The 23,004-nt window shown below is 36.0% G+C and overlaps 1 protein-coding gene across 26 annotated transcripts in view; it reads right to left on the reverse strand.

The window, feature by feature from the left end:
* LOC115209260 (tripartite motif-containing protein 45) overlaps positions 1–23,004 on the reverse strand; it is a 273,682-nt gene that overhangs the window by 64,963 nt on the left and 185,715 nt on the right. For 11 of the 26 annotated variants that reach the window (XR_005001757.1, XM_029777603.2, XM_029777613.2 and 8 more), the window contains one exon: positions 1,140–2,733. Coding sequence is in view for 22 of the 26 variants with exons in the window: in XM_029777603.2 (XP_029633463.1) it covers positions 1,140–2,733 (1,594 nt within the window). In the remaining 4 variants the exon portion in view is untranslated. The remainder of the gene's footprint in view (positions 1–1,139; positions 2,734–23,004) is intronic. The other 15 variants (XR_005001759.1, XR_005001763.1, XM_029777707.2 and 12 more) reach the window with 2 other exon arrangements.

Genomic DNA, 23,004 nt, shown 5'->3' on the forward strand with positions numbered 1-23,004 from the left:
TATTTATATGTGTGTGTGTGCGTGTGAACATACATATACATACAAACATACATATGCACATACATCTATATATATATAAACATATATGTACACACATATATACATATAAACATATATAGATATATATACTCATATACATATCTGTATGGACACACAAGTGTGCATGTGTGCATATATAAATTACACACACATAGTTGGCAAAGGTATTTTCTGACAATTACCAATCATACATGCAAACATAATCACCAAACTAAGACCCCCTCTCTTTAAAACGAACAAATCACTAAATTAAGACTCACCTATCTATAACATTCACCATGCTATGAAACTGAGATTTCTTCTACCTGTAATATTCACCATCCCATAACACTAATAGCAGAACTGAAGTGTTAGTTTAATTTATGCAGTATAAATACTAAACGAAATAGCTTATCAAATCCATCTGATTTAATTGTCTCTTGTGTGGCAGTAACAATTACTCTTACTATGGACTAAGCAGCTACTCATTTACTATACTGTACTAAAATACAATTGGTCATATATATATATATATATATATATATATATATATATATATATATGAGCAAAATAACTAATAGATAGGAAAAAGTCAGAGCTGCCACAAATACAATATCTATCTATCTATCTCTATTTATCTATCTATCTCTCCATCTACACATACATATACGCACACACATATACATACATACATATATATATACATACATATATATATATATATATATATATTATATATATATATATATATATGAGCAAAATAACTAATAGATAGGAAAAAGTCAGAGCTGCCACAAATACAATATCTATCTATCTATCTCTATTTATCTATCTATCTCTCCATCTACACATACATATACGCACACACATATACATACATACATATATATATACATACATATATATATATATATATATATATATATATATGTATATATATATATGTATATATATATATATGATGCACACACATGTGTGGGTATGTGTATGTATGGTATGAAGCTATTAATCAGAAAGAGAATCAATAACTACTAAAAGATCTATGAGGAATTATCGCTTTCTGCACTAAAAAAGTTTTCTTCAACACTGCTGCTGTGCTTAAGAACCGGACTGCTCCCTACCGATGAAATTACACAAGCTGATGTGTAGGTTGTCGGTTCGTCTCCCACCTCCATAGCTCTTGGTCGTTCTCTTCGGCGTCGATGGTGTCGGCGATTGATGACAGGAGAAGATTGTGGCTCGGGGGGTGTTTGTGGCTCACCATTATTTTCCGGAGATCCTTCCTTGGAGTTGCGTTGAAGCTGATAGGTTAAACTCTGCAGACTACGGGATCGAGTATTAACAGCCTTCTCTTCAGTCTCCACTTTGTCAGTACTGATGGACTTATCATCGGCTCCAGGTGGGGCTGGAGTTTCCTCAACATCCGTCTGTATTGCCGCTTCCCTCAGCTTATGGCTCTTGTCTTCTTTTTCAGTTTGCGTCGAGGTAGAAGAGGATGGCGGCGCTCTAGTGGGGGACTTTTCTCTCCAGTAATCAGCCGCTGATAAAGACCGACGAGGTTGCATCGATACTTTTGGTTTCGGCCGATCCGGATCTTCAATTGTTCCCAGCTCTATACTTCCCGGAGTAAATAAAATTTGCTTGCACACTGTATTAGGGAGTTCCTTAAGCTCAATTTCCGACAGACATGAAAGTTTTTCTTGCACTTGATTTTTAAGCAGGAGCAGTTCAATGTCTTTCCCTTTCAGAACTAACTCTGTCAAGTTACATGTATTTCTCAGACTTTCCAAATTTGATTGCATTTCCACTTTTCTGTTAATATATTCCATCACCTCAGATCCATACAATGAATGCAATTCTTCAACCAAGTTTTTCTCTTTAGATCGAATTTCAGCAATAAAAGCGATAGCTACATCATGAATTTTTTGTTCAGCATCTTTGATCAAAGTGTCACATCTGCCAAGCGTATCAATTTGAGTATCATATACATTAATACGATCCTTGCAAGATTCCAAGAGACGTTGTATACTATCTTTATATTTAACGACAGCATCCGAGAAATTTGTAATTTCATGGTCCTTATGTTCGTTAAATGTACAGAGGACACAAATACAAGCTTGGCATGGCTCACAGTAGAATCTAACCACTTCTTCCTTGTGTTCCTTGCATTCAATATCTTTTTCAATTTCCACATCGAAAAGACTGTGAGACTTGGTGACTTTCGTTTCTTTATGCAATTCCACGCATGGTTTGCAGAGAAGCTTATTACAGTCTAAACATTTTGATGATGCTTCTCTGTGTTTACGATTTACCATCTTACAGATATCACAGAATGGAAACTTGGATGGTCTTTGTCGTGCCACCACCTCTCCTAAACTTGAGACCAGAAAGTTATCTGGAAGTTTTTTCACACCACCGATTGGAAGATTGGTTCGTTTCCGACATAATGGACATGTGAATTCACGATAGTCACTATATTTTTTATACGTGCATTCTGACATAACATGGTTCTCAATACACTGTTCACAAAATGTATGCAAGCAGTCTAAACATTTTGGGTTTTTAAAGCCCTCCAGACAGATCTTACATGTAAGAAATTCATCATGAATTTCCTGGGCTAACTTATTTCCTGTGGTGGTTGTGGCAGCCATGATATCATTGATGTCAATCGCAGTTGTGTGATATCTACTTCCAACTTCAAGACGTCGGCGGTTCCTGGAAAGAGATAAAAAAAAATACAAAGAATTAAAATAAGGGCAACTGCAATGAAAATGGATATTAAAGAATAAAAAGAAACATAATATGTTCCATTAAATCAATATGCAAAACAAATGAATAATAAATGAAATAGAAAATATGACAGTCATTGTTAGTTAGGGTCAAAAGAAGTCTAACCATGACCACCCCACTTTTTAGTTTATTTCAGACTGCACTATCTAACATGTTCTCTTTTTCATGATTTCAGAGAGATTTGGCTACTATTCCTAGAAGACTGAGAGACCACATAATGGCTACCTTGAGAGATCACATAGAAGTCGTTAAAAGGAATGTTGTTAATATTGCTGTTTAAACAAGGTGGCGAACTGGCAGAAATATTAGCACATTGGGCAAAATGCTTAGCGGTTGTTTGTCAGTCTTTACGTTGTGAGTTCAAATTCCACTGAGGTCGACTTTGCTTTTCATCATTTTAGGGTCGATAAATTAAGTACCAGTTGCATACTGGGGTCAATCTAATCGACTAGCCCGCTCCCCCAAAATTTCGGGTCTTGTGCCTACAGCAGAAAAGAATATTGTTGTTTAAACCCAGGACTGACATGGTCGAGCAGTTCCATGATTAAAAGACATTCTGGCTGTGAATATCTGATAGTTTTCTGAACATAGCATACCCTGGACTGCGTTACTCAGTGTGTCCTTTTAAGATGTAATTTGAGGGAGATTTGGTTGCTCTTTTCAGTAGGATGTGCAGCCATTAGAAACTCCTTTGCTGGACTAAAAGAAATGTTATAAAACAAAGGGAGGAAAGTTTGGTGGCTCACAAATAATTGAAAATGGAGACACAAGTGTCCAGTTGATTTATTATTATTGTTGTTGTTGTTGTTGTTGATATTATTATTATTATTATTATTATTAAGGTGGTGAGCTATGACTGAGTTGCAAACCTGGATTAGGCGTAGACCAAGGAGGAGTGCTTGGCACCTCAAGTGCCATCAAATGCTCACAGCCCTCTGTCAAGTGGGCAATGTGGTCAGTGGTAGTTCCACTCTAGTGTTCTATAGAGGGCTAGAGAAGGGGGTGTGCGACGACATTCTTGGAGAAACTCTCGGCATTGACGAAGATCAATTAACCAATCTGTTTTGGAGAACTTTCAGGCCTGGGCCTATGGATAACTTCCAGAAATCCCTTGGCTGGTAGTGCTACTGAGAGGCACTGCTCCTTCAGAATAAACTTTACAGGCATGGAAGTGCTGGCATCAGGGCCTGCCCAATGTGTGTGTAAAGTGACAAAACCATTCTGCATGCCCTCGTCCAGCACCCGAGCATTGCTGACCTGTGGGTTTATGTTGAACACCTGCTGTTGCATGTAGGATGGATCCAGCTATCTACTGAATCCAAAGTGAAGATTGCTCCTTCGCCCTCTTTTGGCCAGGAGGGGCAGGCAATTTTTATTTGTTTAGTGACTGTAGTGAAAGAGGTAGTGTGGTGGACTCATTTGAAAGGGCTAATGTCAGATACTTTCCTCTTTGGTCAAGCCCTCATCACTTGAAGAGGAAAGTGAGGATGGAGAAGACTATTGGAAGAATGGCTGGTGTGAAAGGACCAATTCTGAGCATCTGAAGAAATAAAAAAAGAAGGGCTCTTGGCTTGTTGATCAGGCACCCATGGCTTTTGTGGGTTTTTCCACGAGGAACCTTAAAGCACCTCCCACTATTGGAAGATTCATGCTGTTTAATTTTTTATCATTTTCTGATGTTTACATCCTGTAAAACCCTTTGTATCATCTTGTGTTGTCTTTTATGATGTGTCATATCATTTTATGTTGTTTTATACAAGCTCTTGTGGCTAATAAAAGAATTTATAATTATTATTATTATTATTATTATGATGATGATGATGAAAGAAAACCCAACAAGGCGCAGGAGTGGCTGTGTGGTAAGTAGCTTGCTTACGAATCACATGGTTCCGGGTTCAGTCCCACTGCGTGGCACCTTGGGCAAGTGTCTTCTACTTTAGCCTCGGGCCGACCAAAGCCTTGTGAGTGGATTTGGTAGACGGAAACTGAAAGAAGCCTGTCGTATATGTGTATATATATATATATGTATGTGTGTGTGTGTATATGTTTGTGTGTCTGTGTTTGTCCCCCCACCATCGCTTGACAACCGATGCTGGTGTGTTTACGTCCCCGTCGCTTAGCGGTTCGGCAAAAAGAGACCGATAGAATAAGTACTGGGCTTACAAAGAATAAGTCCCGGGGTTGAGTTGCTCGACTAAAGGTGGTGCTCCAGCATGGCTGCAGTCAAATGACTGAAACAAGTAAAAGAGTAAAAAGAGTATATGAAATTATGGCTGAAGACCATTTTGGTTCTGAGTAATCAAAATATAAGGAACATGAAGTGAATAATTCTTTCCTAAAAATGCTCAGTGCATCTTTGTTATTACCTTGTATTTTGAAATAAAACAGGATGAATGACTAATAAAAAAAAAATTGAAATGACTACATGTGCAATATCTCAAGTACTTCTTCCAATTTCATAAATTTACTGTTCTCAAAGAATATGTTTTTTCTAATATAAATAGATAAATGACAGAGAATGGAATGAATGACATTTAAAATCACTGCATTTTTACACCCTCACTGAGTGAAATCTGAGAATCTAATGAAGGATTTATTTAAAGAATCACCTGGTGAAGTGCATTTTACATCTTGGATTAAAGACGATGATTACACAACACCTCACCAATGCACTAAAGATATAAAAATGTGTTGAAACTATTGTAGTGGGTTTAAATAAAGAATGACATTCATTCTATTTTCGATCATTTATCTATTTATATAAACTCTATGGATACTATGGATTCCTGATGGATATCTAGTAGCAGAAGCATTTCCACAGCATGATGACATCAGGTAGCCAATAACTATGGCTGAGCTTTACACAGCATTCTACAAACCTTTTTACTTGAATCTTATATTCTTTCTAATATGTATTTCATTGTGACAATCATTGCAATAGTACCGCCAGGATTTTGCTTTGATTTACTCATTGTATTGCATATGCCACCCTATTCATCTGGAAAACCACAATCTGATTTTCATAAAAAATTCTACAGTACAGCTATTGTCAACAGTTTTCAAATGAATTTTCTGTAATTTATGATTTGAATTGGCTGATGGAAACAAAAATGCCATACCTTGCAGGGTATTAATGAAGTAAATCCAAATATTTTGATATTTTACTGCTAAGAAATATTTCTCATATCAAAGGTTAGTACTTAAAAGAATAGTTTCTCTACTCCACATCATTTTCTGTACTGGAAACTAGTGTGTTTGGAGATAATTAATTTAGGAGTTTGAACCACACAATTAGTTTGAAACTGATGCATATATTGTCATTGTCATTTAATGTCCATTGTCCATGCTGGCATGGGGAGGACGGTTTGACCAGGACTCGCAAGCTTGAAGGCTGCACCAGACTCCAGTTTGACTTGGCATGGTTTCTATGGCTGGATGCCCTTCCTAACACCAACCACTCTGGGAGTGTAATGGGTGCTTTTACATACCACTGGCACAGGTGCCATTTGCGTGACACCAGTATCTGCCACAACTGTGATTTTACTTGGCTTGATGGGTCTTCTTCAGCATGACATAATGTCAAAGATCTTGGTCATTCATCATTGCTTTCATAAAGCCCAACACTTGAAAGGAGCTTTTCACATGCCACTGGCACAGGTGCCAATTAAATGACACCAGTATCAGCCATGACTACAATTTCAATTGGCTTGACGAGTCTTCTAAAGCACAGCATATTATAAAAGGTCTCAGTCACTAGTCATTGCCCCCGGGAGGTCTAAAGTTCAAAGATCATGCTTCACCACCTCATCCCATGTCTTCCTGGACTTGCCTCTACCACAGGTTCCTCATATAGTTAGAGATCAGCACTGCTTTATACAGCTGTCCTCGTCCATATGCATCACATGGCCATACCAGTGCAGTCATCTCTCTTGCACACCACATCTGATGCCTCTTATGCCCAATTTTTCTCTCAAGACACTTACACTCTGTTGAACATGCACAATGACATTGCACATCCAGCGAAGCATACTGGCTTCATTTCTTTCAAGCCTACACATGTCCTTGGTTGTCACAGCTCACGTTTCACTGGGGTGTAGCATAGCTGTTCCCACACAGGCCTCATACAATCTGAAGGAAAGGCCCTTTGTTACCAACAGAGGTAGGAACTCACTGAACTTTGCCCAACCTATTCTTATATGTGTGTGTGTGTGTGTGTGTGTGTATTTATTGAGTTAGAAAACAGAGAAATTTAATAGACACAAATTAATTTATTAATTAATCAACAAATTAACCAACAATTGTTTCCGTTCTCAAATAAGATTAAAATTACAAATCATATAATAAAAATATAATTTTGCATTTTAAATACCTTGTAAGGAAAATCATTAGGGTTTTCAGAGGACAATAAGGATTACATTAGGATACTTTTGGAATATACAAAATATATAAACAATATACTGTATATTCCGAAAGTATCCTAATGTAATCTTTATTGTCCTCTGAAAACCCTGATGATTTTCCTTACTAGGTATTTAAAATGCAAATTATATATTTATTATATGATTTGTAATTTTAATCTTATTTGAGAAATGAAACAATTGTTGGTTAATATGTTGATTAATTAATTAATTAATTTGTATCCATTGAATTTCTCTGTTTTCTAAATCAGTAAAAATGTTTGACATCTTATGATATTCTATTTAATATATTCATTGAAAAATTATCTCTTCAAAATTTAATATATTAAACCAGTGTATCTTGGCTAAATATCCCTAAAAGAAGTTTGAATATTCTCATTGTGACTATTTGTTATATACACATATATATATATATTATCATATCATATCATATATATATATACGTATATATATATATATATATATATATATATATATTATGTCTGAGAGGAGCTGACTCTTAGAACTACTACTACTACTACTGCTGTTGCTGTTGCTGTTACTGCTACTATGACTGTTACTAATGCTGCTGCTGCTGCTACTACTACTACTACTGCTATTACTACTAATACTGCTGCTACTACTACTAATACTGCTGCTGCTGCTACTATACTGCTGCTGCTGCTGCTACTACTACTACTACTACTACTACTACTACTACTACTTACTACTGCTACTTACTACTACTACTACTACTAATACTACTACTACTGCTACTACTACTACTACTACTACTACTATTACTACTACTGCTACTACTACTACTACTACTACTACTACTACTACTACTACTTACTACTACTGCTACTACTACTACTACTACTACTACTACTACTACTACTGCTACTACTACTACTACTACTACTACTACTGCTGCTGTTGCTGCTACTACTACTACTGCTGCTGCTGCTGTACTACTACTACTACTACTACTACTACTACTACTACTACTACTACTAACTACTGACTTAATGCATGTAATGTAGTATAGTGTTAATAAACAGCTGACTATTGCAACAACTAGTTTGTCAGAAGATTGAACAGGCACAAATGATGTAATGTGCTTACTTTCAGTATAATATGATTTAAAGCTGTGAATACTGTAAAACAATCTCTATAGATATTATTTATTGGCAAACCTTACGGCCGTGAGCTGGCAGAATCATTAGTGTGTCAGACAAAATACTTAGTGGCATTTCTTCCAACTCATTATGTTCTGATTTCAAATTCCAAAGGGTTGACTTTGCCTTTCATCCTTTCTGGCTCGATAAAATAAGTACCAGTCAAATACTGAAGTCAAAGTAATCAGTTTACCCTCCTCTCCCTTACAATTGCCGGCCTTGTGCTAAAATTTGAAACAATTAAAGGCAGTGAGTTGAAAGAAATGCTAATGTGTTGGAAAAAATGCTTTGCTGTATTTCTTCTAGTTCTTTATGGTTCTGAGTTCAAATCCTGCCCAGGCCAACTTTGCCTTCTATCCTTTCATGGTTGATAAAATAAAGCATGAGTCAACTACTGGAATAAAAGTAACTGACCAGCCTGCACCCCACCAAGTTTCTGACCTTATTCCAAATTAGGAAGAATTATTTATTGGCATACTGTAACTTTAGAAGTTGATCTGGATATTTATTGGCTTCTAATTAATTCTTACCCCTCTCTCATCCCTGGAATAATTTATTTCAATCTTTCACCTAACTTCTTTAGAGTTACTTCCCCTTTGATTTTTTTGTAATCCTGATTAACTCTGATTTGTACATTATGCTAAATATTCTTCATTGACTTCTCATTGTTCATTTAAGATTATTTACATCAACAGATACGTTTTAAAACCTACAGGAAAATGCTTGGTTCCACGAGTGACAATTCATTTCAAATTCAGAAAATGAAGATATATTCAACAATATATATTTGATTTCTCTGCCTGATCAAATGTAATTTTTCTATCTCCAGAGCGTAAAGAGCTCTAGCTATTTATAATTTCCCAAAAATGTCTGAAGACTGCAAAGTCTCTCTTCCGAAATCAGGAATTTTATTTTTATGTGAAACTGATTGGTAACACCACTTGTCTATAATATGCTTCTTAATTTATAATTTTGTATCTGAATTTTACACACACACACATGTACACACACTATCACCATCATCCTTTAACATCCACTTTTCCATGCTTGCATGAGTCAGGTGGAATTTATTGAGGTAAATTTTTTACAGCTAGATGCTCTTCCTGTCACTAAGCCTTGACTATTTCCAAACAAGGTAATATTTCCCTTTGGCTAGACATGTTTTCCATAGAAGACTGAGAAACAAACATCACTTGTATGATGTTGATGTTTGTTTATAACTATCACATAATGTCAAGACAAGGTCACACACACACACACACATGCACACATCTACAGCAGGTCTCTTTCAGTTTCCCATAACCAAAATTATTCAGAAAGCTTTATTTGGCCGGGGGCTATAGTAGAAGACACTTGCTCAAGGTGCCATGCAAGACCACTGAACCTTAGACTACATGGGTGTGAAGCAAGCTTCTGAATCACACAAGCATGTCTACATAACAACAACAACAGTGGCAACAACAACAACAACAACAGCAACAACAACAACAACAACAAACTGTAAGCAGTTATCTTCATAAAAGCCTTTTAAAACACGAATACTGTTGTGATGGTGCATAGATTAGTGGATCGGCTGTTGTGCTCACAATCCTAAAGTTGTGATTTTGATTCTTGGATTGTGCAGCACATCAATCTCTTGAGTCAGGTATTTCATTTTAAAATGCTGTCTACTCAGCTAAAAAGGAACACCAGCCTGGTGTTGTTCTTGCGGCACTCTCCTGTCCATCAATTCTTATTCTCTGTGTTCTATTGCACCAAAGGGTGTTAGAGCTAAGAAGGTATCTATATGTGCTTGCAACTACATGGGTACCTAAAGCAATTAGCAAATGCATGGTAAATGTTGCCAGGTCATTCCCTTGCTGGTGATATGTTCTTTTCTTTTAATAATACCATTGTATTTATTGTTATTTCCGTTCATGGTTGAAACACATTTTTGTTTCTCTTTAAAGGATGTGACATACTTTAGACATGCTTTTATAAATTAAACATTGTATGGCTTATGCAATAGGCCGTATTGATGGTCACACGTTAAAGTAAATGAGAATGACAGGTAATAAATATTAATTTGGACTTGTAATGTAAAGAAGTACAGTTCTATATTTAAGAGATGAGGAATTACGTACATTATTTACATTTGACGGATATTTGTCCTCATCTTGTTTGTTGCTGGAGGGTATATCAGCCAAAATGTTGTGTTAGCAACAAGCAAGATGAGGACAAATATCCATCAAATGTAAATTATGTGTAAAGAAGTAGACTTAAAATTTTCTGCTATCAGACAATTTCACAATAAACTTGTATAATATGTTCCCAATGCACCTGTAGAATGATTTCACATCACATCAATAAAATTTTGCAACACACTTGTCTGGCCAAGAGTATGGAAACAGGTGAGAATTGACAGGAAAGGCATCTGGCTATAGAAAATCCACCTCAACAAATTACATCTAATCTATACGAACATGGAAAAGAGGACTTTAAATCACACCAATAATGGTGATGAGACACAAATGTCCGTTTAATAATTTTACAACACCTGTATAATAGGAGTAAAGATTGTTTGCCAACATAACACGGCAGTCCTGGTTTAGAATGAATGTTGCTGTAATTTAGCCCCAGGAGACATCGTCTCCAGCTGGCTATATGACACGATCTGTGTCTATATTTTCGAACAAGGGAATCTAGCACCCACTCTCTGTATCGTGATTTCTGGGTTATTTCCTTTCATCAGTACAGAATAATTGTTCGGCTAGAGATATAATAGTAACTTCACAAAATACTTATATAGTAATATTTCTTTATGATTTCTTAAACATTATTTGCTATAATAAAGGTGGCAAGCTGGCAGAATTGTTAGCATGCCAGGTGAAATGCTTAGTGGTATTTCATTTGCTGCTATGTTCTGAGTTCAAATTCCAGCAAGGTGGACTTTGCCTTTCATCCTTTCAGGGTCGATTAAATAAGTACCAATTATGCACTGGAGTAATGTAATCGACTTAATCTCTTTGTCTGTCCTTGTTTGTCCCCTCTATGTTTAACCCCTTGTGGTCAATAAAGAAATAATTATTTGCTATAATAGTTTGTGATGACAGTTGTAAGAATAACACAATGACACTGACAGAGTATGTCCATAGATACGAGATAAGTTTTAAGTATAAGTTGCTGTGATAAATAGTTATTGTTGATTGAGCAGTTTGATATAATTGATTGATTTCTTACAGATTACACACACACACATTTTCATAGTATATGTATTGGTCTGTCCATCAGACAGCTGCCTCTCTCTCTCTCTCACATACACATACATATGCACACACACACACACATCTAAGGAACACCACAGAAAAAATCAACAACTATATGAAGCCACAAACAATGCAAGTAAAGCACAGTCTGATGGAGGTAGCTCAGCTGAAACTTCGAAATCACTATCAATCTTCTCTACTAAGAATTATTGAATAATCCAGTTTAATGCTAAATTGTGTTTTTTATAGATACCCCAACATAAAAATATAGAATCTTTATATATATATATAATGTACACTCTACAGCATGTAGTTGACGAATACGCACATATTCTAGGTATCCTTTTTTTCCTTATTTCTTTTTTCTTCATTCTTTCTTTCTCTACTTTGATAAAGGTTTCATCCAAAATGTTAGTTTGCTTCCTTTTCCATTTGTCAACATACATTTCAAAATGCACAACTGTTTAACATTTTTGATGTATGCTTTTTAATTCTCTCTCTCTCTCTCTCTCTCTCTCTCTCCCCATAGTGCCACATTAAAAGTATTGGTGCTGGTGCCACATAAAAAGCACTGGTGCTAGTGCTACATAGAAAGCACTGATGATGGTGCCACATAAAAAAAAAACACCAAGTATATTTTGTAAAGTGGTTGGCATTAGGAAGGGCATCCAGCTATAAAGACCAGCTAAAAACAGACTATGGGACCTTTTGTGTCTCCTGATCTTGCCAACTCCTATCAAGCTATCTGACCCATGCCAGCATGGAAAAAAGACGTTAAATTATGATGATGATGATGACGAAAATTTATATGCACATACTTGCAGGCAATTGGAAAGACAAAGTATATTTTACAGTGTCTTATTTCAAATTCAAGGGCACAGACAGACAGACAGAAAACAGAATGGATTACACGTGAAATGCATGACTGTATTTGCTTCTATATTTAATTTGTTCTCTAACATGTTTTAAACTTATATATAACATTTTATTAGGGTTATGGAAAGTGATGTTCACTTTTGGGAAAAGGACAGAATTACCAGAAGCTCTTTGACTAAAAGCTACATGAGAGCTATCTATTATTGTTTTGTAAGTACTTATTTACTATGGCAGCAAGTAACTATCCTGCTGCTACAAGCAGACAAGATCAGGGATGCAAGAAGTGGACGTGGGGTGGAGACATATAAACGTTTTGAGAATCCCTAAGATGGAAAAGTTCTGTCATGCCTTAATAATTTCATTCCAGCTTTGAAGGGTAAATCTTTCAAGAGTTATGTGTGGATTGTGTGGTGAAGAAGGAAAGGGAGGCTGTTAGAATTGAGAAGGTTGTAAAGTATCTGTGAAAATGTTTGTTGTCTCTTTTTCATAATACAAACATTCTCCTCTTTCGCCCGGAGATAATATAACTGAAGAAGATTCTATTGCAGGAACTGAGTTACTTGTGATGTCTCTAATCCATTAGCTATTAATTCTATCATACTAATTAAAATTGCAGTTTATTGCAGTTACTGTTATTGTTCAAGGTTTTTCCTGTAATATAGATTTCACTGACATCACCTTCATCCTTCACACCTTTCAAATATTGTTTCTAGGCAACAGTCACAAACAAAACATGTGTGAAACACTTAAGATTAATGTGATAAAAAAAAGATTATTTTGTCTGACTTTTGTTATGAATACAATTCCAAGGATGCGTAAGTGGCTCAAACTGCAATACGATGAGAGAGGAATACAAAGCAAGAGGAAGAATGTTTAATTATAAATCGTTAATATGGTTATTGATATTTATTTTTAACATAGCCACACAAAGCCACTCAGTTTTTTGGAGACTATTGGGGATTATATCAATGTCAATACTCTGAATTATTGTGGAGAATTTCATGGATAATGCATAAGTCAAAATATATAAATTGACAGAGGAAGAATTGTTTGTTAGCTTTCCATGTATGTAGCATAGTTCAGGTTTATTTATATTCAGCAATGGTTAACATGTTGATAACTCTTCTAAAAAGTGGAAATAAACTGTGCTGCAAATGATGTCAGTGAAATCCCAATAATGTCATCAACAGAACTGGTGAAATACCTTAATATTATTAACAGATTTCCCTGATCATGCCACGTCCACAGACAGTTGTATAGTGTCTTCTAGTGATATATTAAGAAATTCTGAAATAACAGCTGAGGTACACTGTTGTAATCTAGTATACACAAATGATGAGAGCATCCATACACAGACCATCGAAGGGAGATGGATGCTTGCCAAAAAGAAATTCAAGCAAAAAGGTGAGATGCTTCATTTACTTGTGCATATGTGGTGACTGTTGTGTTTTCCTGTAAATGATATCTGTACTCTACATTGTTTTCATGTTAAATAAACACAATACAATTATGCAATTTCAATGTCAGCATTTCTGGTTTCTGTTGCAATTTACTTTCACTATTTTTTAGAGAAAATTAAACAGCATGTTTGGACTTTATAATATTTGTCCAAAAATTTACACTTTGATTGTAACCCAGGGGCCTGGTTGCATTCCAGATGATTTGTTTTCTGGTGTGGAAGCTACCTGAATGTTTATCTGTGATAGCCAACTCATCTTGGGTGGGTGGCTCTTCCAGACTGTCTGGAGATTTTTGACTATATGAGTAGGGAGTCCCATGGACATTGTAGACTGCTTCCTTCTCAGTGGGGAGGAAGGGAGAGAGAGAGAGATGGAAAAACAGGAGAATCGATCCTCAGTACTTAGCTGATATTTCATATATTGACACTAAAGGGACAAAAAGCAAAACAATTGATGCTAGTGAGATTTGAACTCAGAGTACAGAGAGGTAGAGCAAATACTGTCAGACATTCTATCTGATGCTCTGACTTTCCTGTCAATTCATCAGATTTTGTTTTAGTTTGTTGCCTCACTGTTCTATAATCCAATCGGGACATCAGCTTCACCTTGCAACCCCTAACTCTAGTAAAACAAATGTCAGTGATATCCAACTAAATCTATCCACAACAAAATTGATTCAGTTTAATCAAAGGAAATATTTTATTGTAAAAAAATTGTGCCTCCTTGAATATCAGGAATCTTTGATTGCATGCCAGAAGTCTAAATTGATATGATGTCACTAAAAGTTAATTTTGCATGAGATCATAGTTCATCTGAAGAGAGAAATATTAATTTGATGGTTTCATTCATTTGTAGTGAGGCTTCTGCTGAATTTCAAACTGTATCACTCCGATTCGCTATTTAGGACAACAACCAATCTATATTGCCATAAATGGTAAAAGCCAGCTATGAGAAATTAATTGTGTTGCTATAAAAGACATTCGGGCCCAAGCAAACAGGGTTTGACCAATTCGATTGGCTGATGTGTTACCAAATGATGGAAGTGATAATATCTTTTGTGAAGTTTCCCTCATCAGTTTTGTGATAAGGTGTTCTCGTCTTAGTTAGTTAGTTAATTTGGCTCAAAAGCAAATAGCAAGGCCATGTAGGGGGGACATGGAGTTAAGTACAGGGTGGTGTTCATGTAAAGAGTTCAGGCCACTTGAGGTCAAGGGAGGCTTTGAACAAAGCGGTCGTCGGCATCTTCACCATCTCGTCTAGCAGCTTGTTCCACGGATCCGCAACCCGGACGGAGAAAGCTCCTCTCCGTCGATTGAGATGAAATCGTCGCAGGTAGAGCTTTTCGGAATGACCCCGCAGTCTACTTATTCTGTCTTTAATAAGTATGAATAATTTTCATATTACTAAAATATTTTATGCCATGAAAATTTTTAACAGTTATATTCATTATTTCACATATGATGCATTTATGTAAATGCTCCAGGAGATAAAAAAAATATAGAGACTTACACTTAAATAAAAAATATAGAGACTTACACTTAAATAAAAAATATAGAGACTTACACTTAAATAAAAAATATAGAGACTTACACTACTATCAGTGTGGTCATTCTTGCTTTCACACACAATCTACCCAATATTGTGTGCTACCAATGACAAATTATTGACTTATATCAATATGGATAATTCCCCCACTAAACGATCAGCTGGCATAATGGTGCTGTAGCCTGGCCCTCCATTGGTTACAATGACAAGGGTTCCAGTTGATCCGATCAATGGAACAGCCTGCACATGAAATTAATGTGCAACTGGCTGAGCACTCCACAGGCATGAGTTCTCTTAATATAGTTCTCAAGGAGACACAGTGTGGCACAGAGTGTGACAAGGCTGGCCCTTTGTATTACGTGTGCAACTCATTTTTGCCCATTGAAGGGACTGGAGCAATGAGAAATAAAGTGTCTTGCTCAAGGACACAACATGCCACTGGGAATTGAACTCATGACCTTATGACAGTGAGCCAAATCTCCGGCCACAAAGCTAAGCATCTTCACTTGATATCATAGAATAAGAAACATTATAACATTCACCAAACACAACATTTAATATGAGTCATACAAACTGTTTCAAACCTTTTTCTATCATTAATATAACACATACTGGAAGTAAAAGTGGATGTTTGTGGTAATTAATGTTAAGAACCTCTTCCTGAGAAAATATTTAAGAACTGAAGAAAAAAGATGTAAAATATTTTGCTTTAGGTGAATAGGTTAAAACAGAGGGCTATTTATATTCCACTCTTTCAATTCTCTCCGCATTCTTTACAATGTAGCTGTGTTTATTTCAGGTGCAGAATGGGTAGACAGACAGTCCTTTTGCCTTTTTCAGAATAGCAGACTGCTAATGTCATTTGACGTTCCTTGCCTGTTGCTACTACTCTGCTAGGTATTAGTTGCAGTTATTCCTCAGTAATAACGTTAGGTGAACATCTTGAAGAAATGTTAATGCTACATAAAATACGTTATTTCAGTTAACTTTGTGGCTGACATGAGTTGATATAATAACTTCTTCGTTTTTTTATTTTTATTTTTCCAGATTCCAAGATTCAACAGAATAATTATTTGACTGTTCATAACGGATTGTTCTTTCTTGAAATTTGAGAAAAGAATTTAAGAAAATCATAACTGGCTCCTGCAGGAAATAATTTAAATATATTTTATCCAAACCTACCAGGAAAATGTGAAGAGAAAGTTTGTTAATTAAATGTGGTGGCATTTTGAAAATCTGTTAATTACACTAGCAGTCAGGAGAGAAAACTTATGTCTGTAGCTACTGCTAGGAAGAATGTGCCAGAACATCCATTCACCTACCAATATTTTGATTAATAAATCAATTTGCCTCAAGGAAAAGCATTTCTAAACATTATTGAGTTACAAAACTAGAAAACACCAATAGCTTATCTCCATTTTTCTTTTCTTTTTTCTTTCTCTTTTTAGTTTTCAGGAGTATATATAAGTTTTAAAGATGCTGGGTATTAAAGATGGTGGGTATATATAAGTTTTAAAGATGGTGGGTATGTCTGGGTATTCCATGGAGACTTTTAATCATTGAGTTTAATTTCTTAGCACAAAACATATTTCTTCAAAGGATACCAGATAAACCACATATATCTGGGTACATCTTAATAAGCAACAACTCCCTTCTTGCATGGGCCATGATACCACAAAACCTGTTTTGAAAATGACTTAACAGATCCTATCAGGTGGTACTATTAAGTTAGACATGCCCAGGGGCCATTCTTTGGCTGAAACATATCTAAGTTATTTATCAGTTATTATTAAAGCTAGTTTTATATATTTCCATGTTAATTGTCATTGAAATGGTGTTCAAACATCAGAGAATAGATCCAGTAAAGACAATCTGAAAAATTCTGAAACTGGAATACTCAATGTAACATCCATTTTAGTAAGTTCAATGTACATTGATTACCGATTGAATATGCAAGATAGAAGAGGCATGAATGTGTGGTTTAGAAGTTTGCTTTATAAACATGTAATTCCAACTTCAATCCCATCAGTGCTAAGTTAAGTAAAATTTAGTAGATGGAAACTGTGTGGACACCTGCTGCCTGGATAGTTTCTGCTCAGTAATTAATTATAATTAACCATAAATGAGAATAATGAGAATCATTTATAATAATGTAGTTGTCTGTTGTGGAAGCTGGAGGAACAATTTTGAAGTCTGTTTTAAGAAACTCCAAGAACAGGAATTAAAACAAAAAAATCTCAGTAGATTATTGAGATTTGTGTTACAAAGTAATACAATGAAATTTGGACAAAGATTGTACCACCAGACGAGGGGTTGTGCCATGGGTACTTCCATGGCAATTAATTTCGCTAATGTCTTCATGACGAAATTTGAGACACAACTACTGAAGACATTCAAATCCCTTCATGGTCATGAACCAATACTTTGGTTACGGTTCATTGATGATGTCTTGTCTGGGATGAATCACAAGATAGTTTAATTGACTTCTTGCATTTCTGTGACAGTTATGCTAAAAATTAAGGCTTTAAGTCCAACATAATATTTACGTCTAGTTTTTCAAAAACTAGTGTTGAATTTTTAGAACACAAAAGTTAAGTTTTTTGGAGGCAGAATGGTAACAGAGTTATTTTGCAACCCACGTCATCCCACATTTATCTCCACCACCGCTCCAATTATCCACATCATCCTATTCGATCAAATCCGAAATCCCAATTTTTGAGGATAAAACGGATTTGTACTGACATAGGGGATTACTGGAAACATGCAAATGCTTTTGTACATCATTATGTTAAACACAGTTACAGTGAATCATGATTAAAGGAAATAGCAAATAACATAGCTAAGATTAGCAAAGAAAGTTAAACCTTCATGCATAATTTTAGCAAACACAATACAATTGATGACAGAATTCCTTTAGTGATTAACTGGCACCAAAATTTGGCTGGTATGTCAAAAGTGTTGCATGAAAGTTACCAGCATGTAGCGAAAAAATATCCACATTTCAAATTTGACATTTCCTCGGCTGCCTATTGTAGCCTTTAGACGGAATAAGAATATAAGAGAATTATTGACCTCTATTTCTGACTCCAAGAAAATGAACATTGGAGTATCTGCATGCTGTACCTTAAAAAACAGCCGCAAGAGAAGTAAGCCCTGTTCATTGCGCAACAATATGGGTCAAGTCAGGAATCATAACAGAAATGTTATGATTTATACAGAAGGTGGAACATGTAGAGATTCAAATTTGGTGTACATGGCAGAATGCATGAAACACAACTTAATTTATGTTGGCTGCACAACAGAACAATTAAACAAAAGGTTTAATGGGCTCAGATTCGACGTCAGGCACAATAAGAGTAGTTCGACAGAATTTGCTGAACATTTTACTTCAAACGGCTGCAATTATGAAGAAGACTTGAAAGTGCATATTCTCTGAAAATATTCTGAATCTGCTTCACTTTCACTTCTCAAAATGCATGAGGAGAAATATGTTTGTGGGTTATTAACATCACACTCTGGAGGAGTGAATGAAATGACAGGCGAATATCAAATTTATACAAAACAGTTTGATTAAATAGTCATTTTTCTTTTCTTTTCTCTTTTTTTCTGTCTTTTTCTTTTTGCCTGTTATAAAACTGAAACTTAAAAACTGATGATGTCATCCCATCAACATGTGGAAGCTGGTTTCTCTTGTTTATACTTTAAATTTCTATAATTTTGAATTTTTATCACTTCTTATTTTGAACTTGACAAAGACAGATTTACTGACAAAATATTGTTCAACCAATAAAATATCTATTACAATCGAATTGCACTCTTTGTCTTGACTGTTTACCTTTGTGAAGAGTTACATCAATCCTTTTAAAATATTATCATTATTATTATTATTATTATTATTATTATTATTATTATTAAAATGGTGAACTGGCTGAATTGTCAATGTGTTGGAGCTTTCAGCTTTTTATATTCTGAGTTCAAATTTTACTGAGGTCAATAAAATAAGTACCGGTTTAGCACTGAAGGGGTCAATGTAATTAACTTCCCCACCTTTCAAAATTGCTGGCCTTGTGCTAAAATAAGAAAGGATCATTATTATAATTATTACACTGGTGAGCCAACAAAAACGTTAGGGCCTCTGGCAAAAATGCCTTGTAGTATTTTCTTCAGCTCTTTGCAGTTTCGGTTCAAATCCTACCACGGTCAACTTCACATTTCTTATCATCAGAGTCAGTAAAATAAAGTACCAGTCATATACTAGGGTAATGGTGGATATAGTCAACTATCCTTTTCTTGTGTGTCTTTGTTACAAACAATTCTATGAGAAATTTTGAAGGTGGAGAGAACATAAAGAAAACCTCAAAATGGCTTTAAATTTTGATTGACCAAAACACCAAAGGAACCTCTACTTAATCTCTCAATGTACTAAATACCCTCAAAACAGCATCCAACCATCTTAAATAATGAAAGGAAACAGACAATGTAAGCTGAGACACATTCTGAATAAAAGACAGGATGGTTATGGCTGGATAATCTTTGATAATAGATCTGGCTGGTCTACGATTTAACTGTAACAACAAAGGACACATTAAGTAATGTAGTCTTGGATACATTATGTCTGAATAAGAAAAAAAACAACAAAACAAAACAGAACATGGTCAAGAGAAGAAGGTGGAAGAAGATTCCATTTGGGTCTCAGGAAGTGAGAATCCTTGCAAAATTAAAGGGAGTGTTGAAATTTAAAAAAATTGTTTTTGGGAAGGAGCCCAGCAGATTATCAGTGGGTTCTTCCTTTGCTCTCAGGGCCTTGGACTAATGTACCAACTGAACCCCACCCTCTCTGTGGGCTCTGGTCACAACTAGCATATCTTTGATCATCGGTCTGCTCAATCAGGACTGACAGAGAATAAACAATAACAATGACGGCAGATTGAAAAATCAATGTGAAGAATATTGATATAAGTTCTTACATATTTTTACAGTAAACAAGTATTTTTCAGTCGGAGAAAACAGGGTCAACCAATTGCAGAACTAAGAGTATAAATATATGAAATAAAACTGTAAACAAGATAAAGCAGAACCAGATTATTTCTGCCAATGGCACCTCACCCTTAGAATAGAAAGGTTATCATAAATGGATCCTTCACATTTTTTATCCAGCTTCTATCAAAACGTGCTGTTTCGCTCTCATTTCCCCAGCTGACCCTTTAGTACTTAAAAAAGATAAAAGTGTTAGGGGTTCTTCTGTAGGTAGTTATAGAATTTATGAGGTAAAAGACAAGTAGAGCTACCCACCTCCCACCCTTAGCTTTCTATGACATTCCACTCATGTGAGGAATGCTGTAGCAGGGGCCTTCAACCATCTATACTTCAGCAGCCCTTTTCATGATGGAATGTGTTTGACAAACAGTCCCCACCTCAAGTTTTTGAAAAAGAAACAAAAAGAGAGAGAGAGAAATAAAGTTAATTCAAAACACCAGATTATTTTATCAAACATCATCATCATCATCGTTTAACGTCTGTTCTCCATGCTAGCATGGGTTGGATGGTTCGACTGGGATCAGGGAAGCCAGAAGGCTGCACCAGGCTCCAGTCTGATCTGGCAGTGTTTCTTCAGCTGGATGCCCTTCCTAACGCCAACCACTCCGAGAGTGTAGTGGGTGCTTTTTATGTGCCAGGCGAGGCTGGCAATGGCCACAATCGGATTGGTGCTTTTTACATGCCACCGGCATGGAAGCCAGTCAAGGCAGCGCTGGCATCGGCCACGTTCGGATGGTGCTTTTTATGTGCCACCGGCACAGGGATCACAGCTACAATTTCCATTGATTTTTGATGTTGATGTACTTGACTCAATAGCTTTCTTCAAGCACAGGGTTGAAATGGTGTTTCTTTAGCTGCCACCTGCACAAGCTAATTTTATACAGTGGTTTGTTATTGATATTTTCATAGTGTATCCCTTCCAGTAGGTGGCTCTTTTTAGATAAATTTTTATGAAAATTGCAAAAGAAAGTGAGGATTATAAAATGAAATGGTATTAGATCTCAATGTGGCATTGGTCATGTTTTCTGTTCACTGATAACACAATGTCTCTTGATGTAATAAATTGTAGATGTATCAAAGAAAGTTGATGATGGCAGAGTTGGGAAGGGGTCAGAATCCCAAGAAGGAGTGGATATGGTTAAAATAATATCTTTATTTTAAATTGTGTGTCGTACAAGATGTCTTCAGCAGTCATTGTATTTAACTTCATACTGGTCAGTCAATGAGGTAGCAACAGACGTGATTGTTCCACCTGCCAGAAATAATAATCAAATTTTCCTCAAATCACAGCAATCTTATTTGTTCTTGATGCTAAGTATGAATGTTTTTGGTATGTCTGTTCGATTAGAGCTAACCTGAACAAACTACCATCATCATAACACTAACAACAACAGCAACAAAACTCTGAAATCCAACCATCTCTTTAACCAGGCAACAAGAATGAATGAAGAAATGTCAGGCTAATGAAGGTGCATTGACATAGTTGTTCAACCAGCTAGAAATAGCTGCCAAATCTTCCTCATGCCGTACTCTACCACCTTAGAAAGGGAGGAGAGCACATTGACTAATGTAGTCTTAGATAACTATAACTGCAAATAAGATTTAAAAATATATATGGCTATGGTTAAAATAATTTTGATCATAGGACTGATGAATCAGGACTGACCTTGGGCTAAACAACAAGAACAGTAACAATGACAGTGTAGCGGACACTTGAGGGAAATTCCTCTCCTCTCTATTATACATACATACATACGAACATAGTAGATAACAGCTAGCCTTTGGCCGCATTTTGGACCCTTGTGTCCACTACTCTGATTGGTTGGTATTGGTGCAATTTTGTCTCTTGGTCTATCACATGCCAATATGCAACCCAACCAATCGCAGCCTTCAAATAAGGTCATGTGTGACAGCCTGTTTTATGCCCAACTTTGAGCCTACAATTTCTTATAAACCTTCAGTTTTTCATCGTCTCGTCTTTGGTTCCAGACCTTTTAAGGTCTAGCTACTGACCACACAAGACACAGCCAGTTACAGCAACAGCACCCATCCAACAGCATAAGGCAATCTCTTTCTTTGTCCCCATCATCATCTTCTTAACGTTGTCAACATCATCTCTCTACGTACACAGCAACTTGCAACTCGCCCAGGTTTCAATATAGCACTGTTTGTGAATTACTTCACTATGGATCAACAGCAAATATACAACCTGCGGGAACTCCTGTACCAAGTGACCCAAGCAGCAGCATTACAACCACAACTTCATGTATGACATGTACCACAACCGGCTCTGTATCATTGCCACAACTTCTTGGATACAGTATTTCAACTATCATGTACAATTGACTACGAACTAGTATTTCTCATTCTTGTGTCTATGAACATTCTTCTAACTTCTAATTATAGACACTTTCACTGTCTTCTTCATTATTATAGACGGTGCCCCAGCATGGCC

This window comes from Octopus sinensis, linkage group LG1, assembly GCF_006345805.1.
Source record: "Octopus sinensis linkage group LG1, ASM634580v1, whole genome shotgun sequence".
Taxonomy (NCBI): domain Eukaryota; kingdom Metazoa; phylum Mollusca; class Cephalopoda; order Octopoda; family Octopodidae; genus Octopus; species Octopus sinensis.